The 19,061-nt window shown below is 41.1% G+C and overlaps 1 protein-coding gene across 8 annotated transcripts in view; it reads right to left on the bottom strand.

The window, feature by feature from the left end:
* Nucleotides 1–19,061, bottom strand: part of LOC140342820 (constitutive coactivator of PPAR-gamma-like protein 2) — a 107,533-nt gene that overhangs the window by 18,877 nt on the left and 69,595 nt on the right. For 4 of the 8 annotated variants that reach the window (XM_072429175.1, XM_072429174.1, XM_072429176.1 and 1 more), the window contains one exon: nucleotides 14,591–15,079. In XM_072429175.1, the coding sequence (XP_072285276.1) occupies nucleotides 14,867–15,079 (213 nt within the window). In that variant the 3' untranslated portion in view covers nucleotides 14,591–14,866. Of the gene's footprint in view, nucleotides 1–2,423; nucleotides 6,287–14,590; nucleotides 15,080–19,061 lie in introns of those variants that run through there. The other 4 variants (XR_011923163.1, XR_011923164.1, XM_072429178.1 and 1 more) reach the window with 4 other exon arrangements.

Raw genomic sequence — 19,061 nt, forward strand, 5'->3', positions numbered from 1 at the left:
CACGGTCGATCTAATCTATTGTAGATTCTGGTGGCCTGGGTTGGGTAAATGTGTTGAGGGCTATGTGTCAGCGTGTAGTACTTGTAGTGCTCGTGCTAAGGTGACACATACTCGGCCTTCTGGATCCCTACTTCCGTTGTCAATCCCATCCCGACCTTGGACTCATTTATCCATGGATTTTATCACAGATTTGCCCAGTTCCTCAGGAAAAACATGATTCTGGTGATTGTTGATCACTTCAGTAAGATGTCACACTTTATCACATTGTCAGGGCTACCTAATGCTAACACCCTCGCACAAGTGTTTATCGATAACATTGTGAAGCTACACGGTATTCCCTCGGAGGTGGTGTCTGATAGGGAGACTCAGTTTGTTTCCAGATTCTGGAAGGCGTTCTGTACTCATCTGGGGGTACAATTGTCCTTCTCTTCGGCCTTTCATCCTCAGTTGAACGGACAGAGGGAACGCACTAAGCAGAATCCGGAGACTTATTTGAGATGTTTTGTCTCAAATAAAAATGAAGTGGTCTTCATTTTTGTCTTTGGCTGAGTTTGCCATAAATAACCGTAGGCAAAAGTCCACTGATAAGTCGCCGTTTTTTGGGGCATATGGGTTCCATCCGCAATTTGGCACATTTTCTGGTACTGAGACTTCAGGCATTCCTGAAGAGGAAACTCCTCCATTTAGTCTGGCCTCACAGTTCATGCCATGTGGTTGATATTCACTTCTGGGATGTGAAGAGCTGGTGTGTTGTCCTCTCCAGAGTTCCTGCTTCTCTATTTGCTATTAAGATAAGTTGAACTACTTTTGGTGTTTTGTAGTTCTTTGGTTGTTACTAGGCCTCAGGGAGACACTGGTTCTTTCATCAGGGAAGGAACCAGTAGTCTCAAGCCCAGTCACTACTCCTAGGGCTATGCAGGGCTACTAGGGCCTAGGTTCCAGTGTATGAGTATTCCCACCATCAGGGGATATTCATACTGTTAGGAGTTGGGGCTAGGTTAGGGTGTCTGTAAGGGGTGACCATTCCCTAGCCATTGGAGGCCTAGTCCCTTGTATTTACCTTTCTGTTTCCCTCCCCTCCCTGCTATCCGTGACAATTCCAGACTTATGGAGGCAATCTCTGTCATATGTGGTTAAAGCGATCAAAAGGAAAAGTAAGAAGAGAGGCTTTTTTGGCATAATCAAATACAATTTACTCGTCACTTTTATCAGAAATTACAGACTGATTGTATGATATTTCTACCGAGTAAAGAATCCATCATAGGATTACATAGGGGCTATCCAATGCTATCCAAATAAATAGCATGTCTCGCTACCGACGCATTTCGCCTTATTGGCTTCCACAGGGGAGGGCAGAGACTTGGATAACAGAACTAAATTGCAAAGAAAATATACAGTGAATGCAAAGTATTTGTATAACAGAACTAAACTAAAGTGTCAAAAAGGTATACATACCTTATATATTGTATAATAAACATTATTATGTGCAAAACAAACAAGATGAGGTTGTTTTAGATTGCAGTTTCAATCTTTTTGGTAAGACATTAGTAATATGGCAGTCATAAAAACATATACAGATCGTTAATATTATGCATGAAATACAATGAGGGAGATTTTGGAAAATGGTTTTCACTTCTTAATAAAGCAAATAATAAACTGAAATACTTACCAATAAACTAAGTGTCAATTATAGGTACTTACAGTTAGATTCCCTGTAGTCTGAAACGTTGTGTAGATGCCAAAAATGTATTTTTGGTGTTGTAAGTACTTAGGTGCTTATTATGGTGACTATATTCTAATAAGAAAGAGGTGTTGATGTTTAGAAGTGTTTCAGGGTTTATTATGATTGATTAGACAATACAAAAATAAAAAGGTAATGAAACATTACAACTTACATTCAATTAAGGGGAAGAAGAAAATGCCCATGGAGGGAGAAAGGGGAAGGAACCAGGGGGTAAAAAGTTGTCTTGGGTTTAATTAGGCTTTCTCTGGAAAAAATGTGTCAGAGAGTCCTAATTAGTTCTGATTCAAATATATGTTTTGTTAGTTTCCTATATATTAGCTCTATTAGGCTGAGAATTGCTTAGAATGCTTAGAAAGTCCAACAATAGAAATGAAAATTGGGGATGAGTTCTATCCAGGTGGTACAACAGAGGTACTGTAGATTGAGATTTAAAAGAAAGAAGGCGGTATTTACTATGTGCTTCAATAGATGGAGGTAATGCCCCTGATTCATCAAGCAGAATCGGATTATCGGTCGCGCATTCGTATTCACGATCCGAAATCGTACGCGATCGCGCTATTCAGCAACTGAAAATGCTCGCGCACGGAGCCGCGCATCTCCGGCAGCTTTTCACTGGCGAGCTTGCATTAAAAGTCACTGTTCCCCTAAAAAATCATTCTTTCTAATGGCACACATATGCGCAGCTGAAATCTAATCGCCTTAATTGGCAGATTCGCGCCCCCTATTGCTCATTATTATGAAGGCAGGAATCCGGCTGTCAGTGATGAGGCGCGTGTACGAGCGCCCTCGACTCCGGACCGCAGTAAACCGCGCTCGCTGGTCGCGCGTACGTTCGCGCTTCCAGCGATCGCGGATTTTATTGATGAATCAGGGGCAATGAGTAAGATATATTATATACTCACATTTAGAGAGTTCAAGTGATATTAAGTAGAAGGGAAATCGATCGGAGGAGGGAGCTGTCAAAGGTAACAGGACACTTCGGTGAGAAACCAAATACATAAACTATGATGTTGGTATGCTTTTTAAAAAGGAGATCATTACTTACTTGCAGTGTGTTTTTAAGAAAGAGAGAAACAGAGCGTCCGCATTCGGCCAGCAGATAACAGTATGCTGTGGGCGGAATGCTTTTATACAGAGTTAAAGCTGATTTCCATAGTTGTTACTGCACGTGTGTTGTTCTCCCACGCATGTGCAGTTGAGGGTTTGAGGTCGGGGATTGGGCTGGTACTTCTGCCTCGACCAGGATGTGTTGTTTTGTTTGTGATGCGCAGGCGCAGAATAGAATGGCCTGGGAGGTTATTTGGGACAAATCTATGTTCCTGATCCTCCCATGGGCGTAGTTGAAAGGAATATGAATATCCTCGTCCGCGTCCTCACCTGCCGCATAGCGGGGAGCCTAACGTGCCCAAACGAGGGGTGGGTATTGATGGTCACTTGTACCAATGTGCACCATCATACTAGAGGTTCTCCTCCTAGGTTAGGAGGATCGTCTCCCATCCCTCGTAGGGAGCAGAAGGGAGAAGTATACAAAAGGACAAAAATGAAACATGATAGGTGTAATAGTTTGAACAGGATGACTAATGTAAGTACTGTAAAAGTTATTATAAGAAAACAGTGGGATAAGCAGTTGATAATAAATGGATTAATCATCATTCTATAAGCTGCTTGAAACTGAAAACCATGTTCCATAACAAATACATATTTTACCATGTTTTTTTTTTAAACATGTATGCATTTAGGTAAGTAATAGTAATACATACAAAAGAGTTCAATAATTGATACAAATTAATTTGAAATTAATAGTAGTTATTGACATTCACGGTTATACGGAGTTTGCAATGAACGTATATATGTGTGTATCATCAAATGTATTTGCATTCTTTTTGTTTAATGTGATATATTTATAACAATATAAATAGAGTAAGGTTATAGCAATTTAATGTAATGTTGGTCACGCTGTGTTTTAAATATGATCATAAAGTATTATCTTGTACAATATACGATACAGTGCGATGATATATCGTTATATATGTTACCAAGTATTTTCAATGTGTAACAAGATAAAGGGGCAACAAATGTTACAGTAATACCAAGCTACAATACAGTTTTATAAAAAATATTTTTTTAAATGTAAGGTAAGGAAAGAAGCAGAGGAAGAAAAAAAGGGAGACTGTGTGGGGAAGTTTGGTTGTTTTTCATGAGTTTTGTATCATTCTAGATATCTGACTTTTTAAGGTATTATACTATTATAAAAAGGGTTTAAAGGATAAAACATAATTTAAACCGGGGGAAGTAGTTGCGTTGAGATTGAAGAAATATCTGGCTTCATGTTGAAGAAGGGTTTTATCAATATTTCCTCCTCTAGAGTTGAGAGGAATTTTTTTCGAATGCAGAAAATGCTATCTAAATTGTGTTTTATTCCGACGTGGTAGCTAATAGGTGTTACGATTGTGCCTGATTCAATAGAGTGTAATGTTCTTTTGGTTTTGCTTATGTAGAAACGTCCACATTTGCATGTAATTATGTAAATAGCACTGGTAGTTGAGCAGTTGATATGTTGATGTAATTTATGGATTTGTTTGTTCAGAAGTTGAATAACCTGTTGTTCTTTGATCCATTTGCACTGTGTGCATTTTCCACATTTAAATACTGCTTTAGGGTTTTTAGATCTGGTAGTGGATTGATTGTTTTGATAGCCTACATAGTGACTAGAAACCAGTCCATCTTTTAGGGATAAGGCTTTTCTAAAGGTCAATTGAGGATGTTGAAAAAGGAATTTGGAGATTTTTGGGTCTCCTGTAAGGATTTGCCAATGTGTTTTGATAATCTTGATGATTGCTTGGTGTTGCCTGTTGTATGTAGTGATAATTCTTGATTGTTCTTCTGTTTTTAGGTGTTTCTTTTGTTGTAAGAGGTTCTGACGATCAAGGTTCTTGGGTTTTTGCTAAGCCTTTTTCAAAAGGTTTTTACTGTATCCTCCAAGTATCAGACTTTCTCTAAGTGCTTTTGCTTCTGTCCCAAAGTCTCCTTGGTTTGTACAGTTTCTTTGTAGCCTTAGATATTACCCAAAAGGAATGCTCTTTATTAAGGAATATGGATGAACACTTTTCGCGTGTAGTAAAGTGTTACCAGCCTTTTCTTTATGGTATAATGTGGTGTTAATTTGGTTTTGTTGGGTAATGTAAATATGTGTCAAGGAACGGTATACGTTGATAGTTGTAATTCAACGTGAACGTAAGGTTGTATGGATAATCTTGCAGTTCTCCAAAGAATTCTTGTAATGCAGGTTCCGAACCAGTCCACAGAATGGGGACGTCTTTGATTAATCTTTTCCAGACTAGTATGTATTTCTTGTGTTTTTCGAATTCTGGTTTGGAAAATAAATATTTTTCCCAGTTGCCTAGGTATATATTTGCATATGATGATTTACACATCTCTCCCCCATCGCAACACCTTGGATTTGGAGATAGTGTTGTTCTTTGAAGGTAACAACGTTTTTAGTGAGGATGTATCGTAATAGTTAGAATAAAGGTGTTAAATATTGTATTTTGGGGATAGAAGTTATTAGGTTGTTGATAAATGACTTCCACTCCTTTTTGGTGTGGTATGCTGCAATATAAAGCTTCTACATCAATTGTAACTAGAAGGGTGTTGGTAGGAACAAGTAAGTTGGATGTAAATTTTAACAGCTCGATAGTGTCTTTGAGGTAGGATGGTATGGTTTCCAATATTGGTCTTAGGTAAGTATCTACTAATTCGCTAGCATTTTAAGAAACTCTGAACCCTGATATGATATGTCGGATAGGTTTTGGATGCTTTTGTGAACCTTTGGGAGGGAATAGAAGGTAGGAGGAGTTACAGGATGTTTTGTATATAGGTACCCAAAAATCTCCAAATTCTTTTTTCAACATCAAATGAAAGAAAAGGAGAAACAAAAAAGGTTTTTTGAAGGGCATGTAATAATAGCCGATAATGCAATATTAAAAAAAAAAAACTTAATGTTTAACTTAAATTAAACACAATACAAAATAGGTATAGTTCACAATTATTTATCATACAATGAATCAAGCTTGATGGTACACTGATAAATTGGTATATTTAATAAGTGTAATTATGTATAATATATCTCCCACCCGACGCGTTTCGCCCATTTTGGGGCTTCCTCAGGGGATATGGAGGGTAAGATGGTAGCTATGAAAATATAAATAGTTGCCATAACTGAATATGTTACATATACAATAAATGACTCTGTATACAAGGATTATTGTGATAATATTAAAAGAAAGTATTTGTAATAATAAAGTCTTAGTAGAAGCTAGGAATATGGTTTCAAAAACATAATAACTATAGTATATATCAAGGGACACTCACTGTTCAAGCTGGATTGACTGCTTGGTGAGGATTAGAGATGAGCAAATTTCTCAAAAGGATTTGCTTCGTTCCGAATTTATTCGCGGTGAATCGCGTCTATTTCCGGCCTGCAGAGAGCCTTGATAGTGGTGTAGAACACTGTGCCTTGCAGTAACACGCATAGGGAGTCTGCTGTGGTAGTGAAATAATACTGTGAGTCAGTATGACATGCAGATGACAGGCGTCGCTATTAGAATCACTGCACACTTCACTTATTTGGGCAGTCACGGGCCCAAACTGACTCAAGTATGAACTCAGCCTTACAGATCCATGTTAGTGTCAAGAAGAAGCGCACTCCTTTTACATCCTCGTCAGCTGATTCCACATAGATGTCTACAGAACCTATTCTATTAACCGCTTATAGTCAGCATTTGCTCAATAATCCATCAGTACTGCTAATGCCAAAAAAAACAGGAGTGGATCCAAAACAGAGATGACACGTGAATGGAATATTTGCATGTCTTCTGTGTTTTGTACCCACTCCTGCTTTTGGCTACCAAATCATAAGCCAATTCTGATCGGACCATGCAGGCCTTACAGCTGCTACACAGACAGGATCCGTTGTGCGTCCCTTTTTTCCTTCCTTCTGACAGATCAGAAGAAGGGTCAAATAAATAGTGATGTCATCCAGGCCAAAAAGGCAAAATATTGGCCCAGTCATGGAGTGGGGAGGGTGGGAGAACAACTTAAGAAGTCCACAAAGTGGCACAATGACATAGTGGTGAGGTGGAAGCAGCATGAGGAGACCACAGAGTGGCACAATGACCGAATGTGGAGGTGGCAGCAGCATGAGTAGGCCAGAGTGGCACAATGACAGAGTCTGGAGTTGGCGACAGCATCAGGAGGCTACAGAGTGGCACAAAGACAGATTGTGGAGGTGGCGGCAGCAGCAGCATCAGGCGGAGCCCACAGAGCGGCACAATGACAAAGTGTGGAGGTGGCGACAGTATCAGGAGGCCACAGAGTGGCAAAACGACATAGTGTGGAGGTGGCAGCAGCATCAGGAGGCCACAGAGTGACACAATGACAGAGTGTGGAGTTGGCGACAGCATCAGGAGGCCACAGAGTGGCACAATGACCGAGTGTGGAGGTGGCAGCAGCATCAGGAGGCCACAGAGCGACACAATGACATAGCGTGGAGGCGGCGGCAGCATCAGGAGGCCACAGAGTGGCACAATGACAGAGTCTGGAGTTGGAGACAGCATCAGGAGGCTACAGAGTGGCACAATGACAGTGTGGAGGTGGCGGCAGCAGCAGCATCAGGAGGATACCACAGAGTGGCAAGGTGACATCAGGACGGTGGCAGCATCAGAGTAGTAGCTGAGGCAGGTAGCTAGAAGAAGCCGGTGTCTTTTGTCAAGGTTTGGGTGAGGCGGCATTGGACCATCTAATCAGATGCATTGGTGGGTGAAAATCCTGGCAGATCCACGCCTGATTCATCTTGACAAAGGTCAGTCTTTTTATATTTTGGGTGGACAGGCGAGTTCTTCTTGGGTTAACTATGGCCCCCTCTGCACTAAACACCCGCTCTGATGCCACACTACTGGCCGGGCAGGACAGCTTTTCCAGGGCAAACTCGGCCAGTTGCGGCCACAAATCCAGTTTGGCTGCCCAGTAAGTCCAGCAGGTCTTCAATGACGGCTGGCAGGGTGCACTCAAAGTATGCCACCAGCTGCTGGTTCAGGTTCTGCTCTATGTCTAGCTGCTGGTCAGTAGTTTCTTCACTATGTAGGTGAAGAAAGCTGCTCATCAGCGACTCTAGACTCAGGCTGCTGCTGATGGAGCTGGTACTGCTCCTGCCAACACACCCCTCCCCAGCAGCCATGCCAGTGGAACGTGAGTGCAGAGGGCCCCCCCGGTCAGACCTGTGAGAGGATGGACGATGGCGCAGATACGCAGCAGCCAACTGACTACATAGGATGTCTCTGTAGTAGTTCAGTTTGTCCCCTTCTCAGCGGGTGTAAAAAAGGCCCCCATTTTGGACCTGTAGCGAGGGTCCAACAAGGTGGTGAGCCAGAAGTCATCCCTTTGCCGAATGGTGACAATTCGGCTGTCACTACGCAAGCAAGTGAGCATGCAGCGGGCCATTTGTGCAAGTGACTCGGAGGGACTCCCTGCCTCCATCTCCACTTCACACTGCCACGGTGTGTCTGGGTCCTCTGCCTCATCTTCCTCATCTCCCTCTTGCTCCTCTGGCTGCGCCTGCTCCTCCTCTTCTATCACCTGAGTAGAAAAACCACCCATTTCGCTATACATTGCCTGTTCTCTAATGTCGTCCTTCTCCTCCTCCTCCAGTTCAGCACCCACAGGGCTCATGTGGCCGTGAGATCCAGGCGCTGCGTCCCCAGTCCCCTGACCAGCCAGATTTACCAGCATCTGTTCCAGGACATGAAGTAGTGGAATGATGTTGTTCATCCCGTAGTCCTGGCGACTGACAAATAACGTGGCCTCCTCAGAGGGCCTGAGCAGGTGTCACGCATGAGCTGCCACTGGCTGACATCGAAGTTACACATGGGAGTACTCGTATCCACTTGGATCATCAAGAAATCGTTGATGGCCTTTCTCCGTTTGTATACTCGGTCCAACATATGGAGGGTGGAATTCCAACGGGTGGAAACGTCGCATATCAGCCTATGTTGGGGGATGTCGTTCTGCCGCTAAAGGAGGGTGTGCTTTGTCGTGTACGAGTGGCTGAAGTGCATGCAAAGTTTCCTGGCCATTTTAAGATGTCTTGCAGATGGGTGGAAGACTTCAGGAACCACTCGACAACCAGATTGAACATGTGTGCCATGCAGGGCACATGGCTCAGCCTTCCTTGACGCAGTGCCGACACAATGTTCTTCCCATTGTCGGTCACCATGGTTCTAATTTTGAGTTGTAGCGGAGAAAGCCAGGATTCGATTTCTTTATGAATCACACAGAGCAGTTCCTCCCGTGTGACTCCGTTCGCCCAGGCAAACCAGGTGCAGAACAGCGGGACACCGCCGTGCCCTGCACATGTGGTATGCTGGAGGGGCACTGTGCATTGTCCCTGCAGTGGTGGCTGACGACACGGTGGAGGATGAGGAGGCAGAGGCGGACGTTGTCGCAGGTCCAGTGGCGTGAGAACGCGGAGGGGGAAACGGTGTCACCTGGCCAGGTTGCTGGTGTGGCTCTGCAGGAACCACATTCAACCAGTGGGCCATAAAAGGACATGTATTGTCACTGACTGTAGTTACAGCTCCGCACGTCGGCGCTGCCGTGCACTTTGGCAAACAGCGACAGGCTCAAGGACTGGCCCACCTTCTGTTCTACATATTTGTGCAAAGCTGGTACTGCCTTTTTCGCAAAGAAATGACGACTTGGGACTCTCCACCTCGGCTCCACACAAGCCATCAGTTCTCTGAAAGGTGCAGAGTCCACCACTTGGAAAGGGAGGGACTGCAGCACCAGCAACTTGGACAGGAGCACATTCAGCTTCTGTGTCGTTGGATGAGTGCACGCATACTGTTGTCTCTTGGCAATCGCTTTGGTGATCGATTGCTGACGGAATGACTGATGAGGAGAAGGAGGAGGAGAAGCAGTAGCATCTGGACTAGCAGAAGATGGAAATGACATACAGCTCCCTTCGGCTGAGGTGGTGGAGCCTTGACTGCCACTGGGTGATGCAGCGGTTTCTGCGGCAGGCTGGACCACCACATCGGAGCCACGGTTCTCCCAGGCCACTTTAAGGTGATGCTGCATATGTTGACGCAGGGCCGTGGTGCCAACATTGGCACCCTAGAAATGCGTATATATTTTTCTTTTTCCACAGATATAAGCCACTAAAGGCTTTTCAACATAGCACTTGCACCCCAATAACAAGAACAAATTGCTGGAATGACAGAGCTGTATAATGGCTATTTGGATCCCCAAATAATCTTTCCCTGCATTTGTAAATCGCTTTTCTAGCACTGTCCCTAGTGTCTTCTGACGTCTCTCCCTGCACTAAGATGCTGTGAAATGATTCCTCCCTATCTTTTCCCTGCACTTTTAAATCGTTTGTTCAGTTTTTTTTCTCACAATGAGGTTTTTGCTATCACTCTCCGTAGCGCCTGCAGACGTCTCTCCCTGCACTCAGAACACTGTAAAATGTCCTAATCCAAGATGGCTGAGGCTATTTATAGGGCTGTAACATCACAGGGCCTGCTGGCTGCTGATTGGCTGAATGCATGCCATTATGGGTCATCCCGCCTTCCCAGAGTTTCTTGCCCCATGTGTAGTCGCCATTTTAGGAAAACACGTGTAGTCGCCATTTTAGGAAAAACTGCGGATCGTTACCACGAAGCGCGAGGAAATTCGCATTCGCTGCGCTTCAAATTTTTCCTGAAATTCAGATTGGAATTCCACTTCATCAGCTTCGATTCGCTCATCTCTAGTGGGGATAAGTTATCTAGTATACAGGTCAAGATAAGAAAATTGAAACAAGGCTAACACCATGGCCCTGATTCACCAAGCAAAATCAGAGGCTCACTCGCGCATTGGTATTCGCGATCCAAAATCGGAAGCCTTCGGTCAATTCACCAACTAAATTTCAGCGCGGAAGTTAGTAACAGAAATGATCTCGCTGCTGGAGCCACGCATCACTGGCAGTTTTACACTGGGGAGCTTGCATTAACCTCCCTAGCAGTTCATTTCTTTCCGGTTTTATATGTCTAAAAGCGGTACATTGTTTTTCATGAAAATTTATTTTACAGTATAATATAATAGTATGAGTAGAATAAAGTTTGAAACACACAATCATTTAAAAACAATAAATTGAATAAATTAAAAAATCTATATATTAAAAAAAAAAAATACATATTATACTCATACTATTATATATACTGTAAAATAAATGTTCTTGAAAACAATGTACTGCTTTTACAAATAAAAATCCAATATAGTGCATTCAATGGTTATTTTGTATTGAATGCAATACAAATGGATTTTGAATTTCCTGCCCCGCCCGGCCGGGACCTACACACACGCCGACGTCACCGGGAACTCCCCCGGTGACTCATTGGATGCAGAAGCAGGAAGAAGAAAGAAGACAAGGATCGGGGCGCTGGACCTCGGCGGATCAGGTAAGCGCTCTATTTACTAACCTTCCCTAGGTGTTCCAACACCGAGAGTGACTCAGGGTTACCACTTGTAGCAACTTTTTTCTACCCAGAGTCACTCTCGGGGTTACCGCTAGGGAGGTTAAAAGTCACTGATCCCCTTAAAAAGCATTCTTTCTAATGGCACACATATTACCCTTAGCCCTAAAAAAAAATGTTTGTGCTGATCAAATGTTTAAAACATCTATATGCGCTAAGAAAAAAGCATATTTTAAAATGACTTATTTCTTTCCTGTTGGGCAAGAGTTAACTGAGTTCAGCTCCTCTACATAGGCGCCTATCTAAACGCTTACGATGCCTGATCGGAGGAGCGTTCTGTGTCTCCAGCACAGTCACTCACACAGACCACCTGTCTGTGTCTCCAGCACAGTCACTCACACAGAGCACCTCTCTGTGTCTCTAGCACATCACATCCACTGACTGAGCTCCTGGCTCTATGTTATATCTCCACCCTTAGTGCTTCCTCATCAGTTATCTCCCAGGTGAGAGTCTTCCACCTGCTACTTCCCACAGGATAGGAATCTAATCTAAGCAAATATCTCTACTCTCTAGTACCTGGTATCTAAAAATACACACACACATATATATATATATATATATATATATATATCCAATTGTAAAAAAAAAACAGACAATTTTGACAGACTGCACAAGTGCTAATTGCAGTGAATTTCTATCACCTGTGCGCTTAAATTTGAGCATATTTAAGGGTGTTGTTTAACTTGCTTTTTCCTTTTCTTTTCTTGGAATTGGACCCGCCACAAACCAATCCAGTTAAAATAGTAATAATGAAAATGCATATGTATTTCTATACATATAAATATATTTTGACACACACACAAGTAAAATCACTAAACGTTCCTTAATACATGTATTACAACATGTTTGACTATAATCCTTTACTAAAATATTTGATTTCTATAAAGTCAAACTAGAATGAAGTTTTAATCAGGTCACAAATGTTTGTTCACATATTTTTTTACACTCATACTATTGTGTGATGACATATTTGAAAGTGCCACTTATTATATATCCAGCTTGATAGAAATGAGTTTGCAGTGTTGCAACCAAAAGAAAAAGTATGAAAACAAGAAGTGCAACAAATGTAACTATAAATGAAGTTTGTGAATGAGTAGAATGTAACATAAAAAAGTAACACTGGATTTCCTAAAAGTCATTACTTATTTGTTAGCAAATGTCAATTCTGGACCAGATCCATTACAGGTTTGCTGGATAACCCAGCTGCACTGGTGAAAGTGTATTCTCTCCAGCCTTGGATAACTTTATTAAATCAGGGCCAGAGACACAGGAATAAGCAGGCTGGGAGTTTATATCCTCAGCCTAATTTCCAGGATGCATTTAAGGTGAGACAATTACACCTGAGCATACCCAGGCCTTTTTAACTCCCCCACCTGGCCAAGAAGCTCATGGTCATTAAGCTTGGTACTTTAACCCCACCTTCAGGTTAAAAGGAAAACTGACTAAACGGAACAATACTCTGCATAACCTGTATCTGGGGCAAATGTACTTGTCATCCTGGACGAAACCCTGTGATTTATTTGGCCAGCTGTTACAAAATATATATATATATATATATATATATATATATATATGCGCTACTGTACAGTTATATTACAGGTTTCAGTATTTTTGAATAATTTATGCACCCTTGTTTTAACAGATTTTTGTGTTTTTTTATTTAAAGTTTATTATTAAATTTATGACATATTGGACATATTTCAGTGAGTTATGCCTAAGAATTATAGGCCTACACTGTAAAATAAATTTTCATGAAGAAAATGTACCGCTTTTAGATATATAAATCCGGACAGAAATGAACCGCCCAGGACGTTAAACGAAAGATATTGTACCTATAATATAAAGGGCCCTTCCACTGCTAAGTCCAAGTAGTAGCATGCATTAATTACGCGGTTACCTCATGTGTTTATGCGTTTTTAAAGCACATTTAGGTACATTTTGAAAGTACAAGTTTCAATGTTGTTCATGCAACATGCAAAGCAAGGGACAAGCATTCAGTCTAGAAATTTTCTTGAAATAATGATTCATCAGTTGATTATCTTAACTTCTGTTATTGCAATAAAAGCAACAATACCAAATTTAAACAAAATGAACGAAGCAGCAGCTGGACACCTAGGGGATAAATCTAGCAAGTGTGACTATACCCTACAGTTCGGTTGAGAAAGCAATCAGCCAAGATTATGCCAACAAAAAAATGTTTTAATATCAGCGACTATCGATTTTTATGAGCTAAAATGTCTTCAATGAAAACAAATGTGATGTAGAAGGGGTGCTCTATTATGTTCCATAACTGGGTTTCTATGATTTACTAGCATTGGCAAACAATAAAAAAGGAGTGCTGAAGTGCAGGTGCTGAGCAAAACCTTTTTCTCAAAAATACCATAAACAAAAACGGTTTCTCATTTCTGTTAACTTTTAGAGAGTTGGGCATCAAGTGACGTTTTCAAGTGGGAGCACTGGATACAGGAGCCAAGTTTGCCCTCTCTTGTTCATTTGAGTTACACGTCCGGAGTACAATTCTGATTCACCACAAACCTACCCCCAGCAGTGGCAGCATTCTCAAGGAATACTGGTTCTGCTCAGGACGCAAAGGAGGCTTATACCTAAATATAATTTTATAGATTACATAAATAGATCTCTCTTTGCCTCTTTCTGTACATAAAGTCTGTAAAGAAACATATGCATATTTACAATATACACAGTGAGTTCTGTCACACAAGTCCTAAATGAGTACTCTACACGTATCCCATCTGTGGTTACATGCCAGCAGATAACACATTATGCACATACAATCATTCACATTACACTGCAGGCAACAGGGGCGTCACCTCTTTGGCATAAAGCAATGTGTAGTGCTCACCACTACTGCAATGGGTAATCTAATTTGCTAATAGCATGGGCTGTCTTCTACTGTATTATATAAAATCCAAAATGTCAGAACGTATTAAAACGAATGGTTTAAATATTCTACAAGCATCCTAAGGGGTTATATGGTAAGAAGTGAAATTGGACAGACATAAAAACAGTGTCCTGTTCATTTTACAGTGATTTAAAAAAATGGACAAAGTAAAATACAATTAAACCGATTATGGTTGCTTTTGGCCTTCTGTGGTTGAAATCAATTACAAGGTGCATCTTAGGAGCAGCATCACAATAAAAGGTTTTATGAAGCAAATGGAGGTGGTTTACTTTATCAATTGACATGACCCAGCATGACACAGGCTTGACCTTACCTTGAAAGAAATCTCCTTTTGTACAAGGCCATATTTATTCTGTAATACAAATACCATTAGAATGCACTTCCATTCACTCTGCACTATGACAATATGTAATTGAAGAGATACAAAACCAGCAGCTTGTGTCAAGTAAGGGATCACATTAAATTTGATTTTCATGATTAGATTCAATTCAATTCATTGCAATGAAAATACACAATGCAATATGTTGAGTTTATGTTTTCTTTGTTTTTTTTTTTAGGGAAGGGGGCGGGGGTGCTGTACCTCGCTCAAGCACTCTCCTTCTCCAGCGCTTGCCCTGTATGTCCCTGCAGTGCTCACTCGGCGGTTGGACCCAGTTTGTCATTGCGGCAGTTGTCCCCGCCTTCACTACTTATTCTGGTAAAGTCAGAGGCATTGCCATTGCTGCAAGGGTCACTGCAATCCCTGGATAAGGCACATGCTATAGATTGTGAGCTGGACTCTTCCTCTCTAACAGTGTTTCCGTTGGTCCCTTTGACTTGAGTGGGGCTGCGGCTGTCTGCTGACCCCTGGGGGGAGAAAAAACAAGAACTTATCTTTCAATGTTTTTTTTTCAAGCTAAGGTTCAATTCTTCTATATTTTGGTCTTTCCTTGTTCCATAATTAACCCCTCTTGAACATGCTAATGCCATTTATAAATAAAACATTTCTATTTTCTAATGCTATTTTCTAATGCTGACCTAATTTTAGACCCAGCGATGTCATCTGGCTCTGTGCTTTTCTACTTTCCACTCAGTCCTGCCTTAGGAGGCATTATGCAAATATCAAAATACCATGAGGGCTGGAAAGAAGTCTGGAGGAGCAGGCATTCTTGAACTGTTTGCATTTGCATGCAGAACTACCCTAGTAGCACGTGGTACCGAGTCTCCATAAATAAAAGGACCGAATTAGACTCAATAAAGAAAGAACAGGGAATGTAAAGCTTTAGGTGCAAGGGATAGAGGATACCTTGAAAGTAAAACTAAAAGACTTGGCAACTACTTCGTCAAAATAAACTATTTAGGAATTGAAAAAAAAAAAAAAACAGCTGTTGGAGTGCACAACATGAATGGTATAAAATCAACACTTTTACACAATCCTTTCTGGAGATGATGATTTCAAACTGGCTATTGGTAAATCTTGATGGGGGTTGACTTTGAAATGCCTTGGAGCCAAGCAACCAGAAGGGAAGATAACATCTCCTTGAACAGGAATACAACCCCATACCATTGTTTCGTATGGGGGTTGTACACTGAAAAATCTATCAAGGACTTCTCCAAATATCCTGACAGGTGTATAAACATCATTGCTATCGGATGATACCCAAAGGAGCCTGGACTAGCTGATCAGCTGAGTCAAAGGACTTTCACCCAGTGCGACAGTGACATCTACTGGAGAACACCTGCAGGCACACATGAACAGTGAATTTCCGGAAGTGGGGTTGGGAGAGGACACCCGAGTAGGGAGTGGATGCATAGGTGTGGCTGAATGTGATAGGGGTCCTGGCTATAATAAAAGGGACAACAGACCCCAATCTCTCTCTCTTCCTATGGAGCCCAGCCAGGGTACAATATAAAGAAGACAGACTCTTTGCGTAAGTATCATTTTACTTTGTCTTTGTAACCATTATTGAGCTTCTTTTAAATAGTTAAAATAGTAACATAGTAGGTTAGGTTGAAAAAAGACATACGTCCATCAAGTTCAACCAATAGGGAAATAAACATATCCCAGATATAAAACCCCATAAGACATAGTTGGTCCAGAGGAAGGCAAAAAAAATCCCTGGTACAATTTGATTCAACAGGAGAAAAATAATCCTTCCTAATTCTATGAGGCAATCCGATGTTCCCTGGATCAACAGTCTCTGTTATCTTTACTTTAAAGCCTTAATACCCAGTTATATTATGTGCTTCTAGAAAACCATCCAGTTTTTTCTTAAAGCAGTCTATAGAACTTGCTGAAACTGCTTCTTGAGGGAGCAAATTTCACATTTTCACAGCCCTTACAGTGAAGAATCCCTTCCTTATCCGGAGCTTCAACTTCTTTTCCTCCAGACGCAAAGAGTGCCCTCTTGTTCTTTGTCATGATCTCAAAGTGAATAATGGGGAAGAGAGTTCTCTATATGGACTGTTTATATATTTATACAGGGTGATCATATCCCCTCTTATACGTCTCTGCTCAAGGGAGAATAGATTCAGTTCAGCAAATTGCTCCTCATAGCTGAGCTTTATTAGTTTAGTTGCCCTTCTCTGCACTCCAATGCTTTGTACAGGGGCAGGATTATGTCTCCATCTCTGCAGTCTATTCCTCTTTTATTACAAGAAAGTACTTTACTAGCTTTAGATATTGCAGCTTGGCATTGCATGCGGTTATTAAGTCTATGATCTACCATAACCCCCAGATCCTTTTCCATCTCTGACTCCCCCAAATCTATTTTCCCTAGACAGTATGAAGCATGCATGTTGTTAGCCCCCAAGTGCATAACTTTAAATTTATCTGTATTAAATGTAATTTGCCACGTGGCTGCCCAATCAAACAGTACATCCAGGTCTGCTTGTAGATTATAGACATCCTGTATGGACTTAATTCCATTACATAGTTTGGTGCCATCTGCAAACACAGAAATTGTACTTTTAATCACAAACTATATCATTTTTAAAAATGTTAAACAGTAAAGGTCCCAACACTGAACCCTGGGGTACACCACTAATAACCTTACACCATTCAGAGTATGAATCATTAATTACAACTCTCTGGATGCGGTCTTTAAGCTAGTTCTCTATCCATTTACAGATTGACTTTTCTAAACCTCTTTAAGCTAGTTCTCTATCCATTTACAGATTGACTTTTCTAAACCTATTGACCCTAACTTGCATATTAACCGTCTGTGGGGTACAGTGTCAAATGCTTTAGCAAAGTCCAAGTACACTATATCAACTGCTATTCCACTGTCTACCGTTTTACTTACTTCTTCATAAAAAGAGTAAATTTGTTTGACAACTTCGGTCTTTCTTGAAGCCATGCTGACTTTCACCTATAATATTATTTTCTAGCAGAAACTCCTCTATGTGGTTATCAAACTCTCTAAGACCTTTCCAACTATGGACGTTAAACTAACTAGTCTGTAGCTACCTGGTAATGACTTTGCTCCCTTTTTGAAGATAGGAATCACATTGGCCTTTCCACAATTCATCGGTACCTTGCCAGTGTCTAAAGAGTCTCTAAAAATTTGAAATAATGGTTTTGAAATAACTGAGCTCAGCTCTTTGAGGACGTTTGAATGTAGTCCATCGGGTCCTGGTGCTTTGTCAACCTTAATTTTGCCAAACGGTTTCTTAATCATATCAATTCTGAGCCATTGTGGCTCATTTAAGGCAGTGACATTGCTATTATGAATTTGTACTTGAGCTCTGGCATTTTCCTTTGTGTACACAGAGCTAAATAAAAATATATATCCTTTTTACATCTTTTGTTATATTCTTTATAGTTTTCAAACGATGAAGGTGATCCTTCATTTTTATATTTTTGGAATGTCCTTTTCTTGTTCTTTATGGCTTTTTTTTTTTAACATCAGCTGTGAGCCACATGGGTTTTAATTTTAACCTCTTTAACGTATTACCCATATTATAGTGTGCTTGTGTAGAACAGACTTGAAACATTCCCATTTCTGTTCTGTGTTCTTTGAGGACAATATTGTCTCCCAGTCCACGTCAGAGAGAGCCACCCTTAATATTGGAAAATTTGCTCTCTTAAAATTAAATGTTTTTATCTTTTCTGTTTTTGCTTCCTGTTTACAGCTTATATTAAATGTAATCATATTATGGTCACTGCTACCCGGATTCTCTTTTATATGCATATTTGTTATAAGCTCTGCATTGTTAGAAAGAACTAGGTCCAGCAGAGTATCATTTTTAGTTGGGGCTTCTATAAACTGTACCATAAAATTATCTTGTATTAAATTCACAAATTTCCTCCCTTTTGCTGTTCCTGTAGTGCCATTTCTCCAGTCAATGCCAGGGTAGTTGAAATCTCCCATGATTAAAACTCTTCCACTTTTTGCTGCTTTTTCTATCTGTGCTAGTAGTTGATTCTCTATATCTTCCTTAGCACTGGGGGGCCTATAGCAGACTCCAATCATTAATTGTGTATTGTGCAACCCCACATTCAGCTCCACCCATAATGCCTCAACCTCATCGCTTGTTCCATCAGCAATTTTTTCTTTCACATTCACTTTCAGATCACTTCTCACATACAGACAGACACCACCACCCTTTCGTTTGACTCATTTCTTTACGAAAGAGAGTATACCCAGGGATATCGACAGCCCAGTGATGCGAAGAACAAAGCCAGGATTGAGCAATGCCAACTAAGTCATATTGCTCTTCACTGATTAAGGCTTCCAACTCCCTTATTTTGTTTGATAGACTTCTAGCATTGGTGAACAGGCTCTTTAAATCATTGCTGCATTTACCAGCATTGTATCCCCCAATCCACCCTCCACTAGTGGCTGAC

This window comes from Pyxicephalus adspersus, chromosome W, assembly GCF_032062135.1.
Source record: "Pyxicephalus adspersus chromosome W, UCB_Pads_2.0, whole genome shotgun sequence".
Classification (NCBI taxonomy): domain Eukaryota; kingdom Metazoa; phylum Chordata; class Amphibia; order Anura; family Pyxicephalidae; genus Pyxicephalus; species Pyxicephalus adspersus.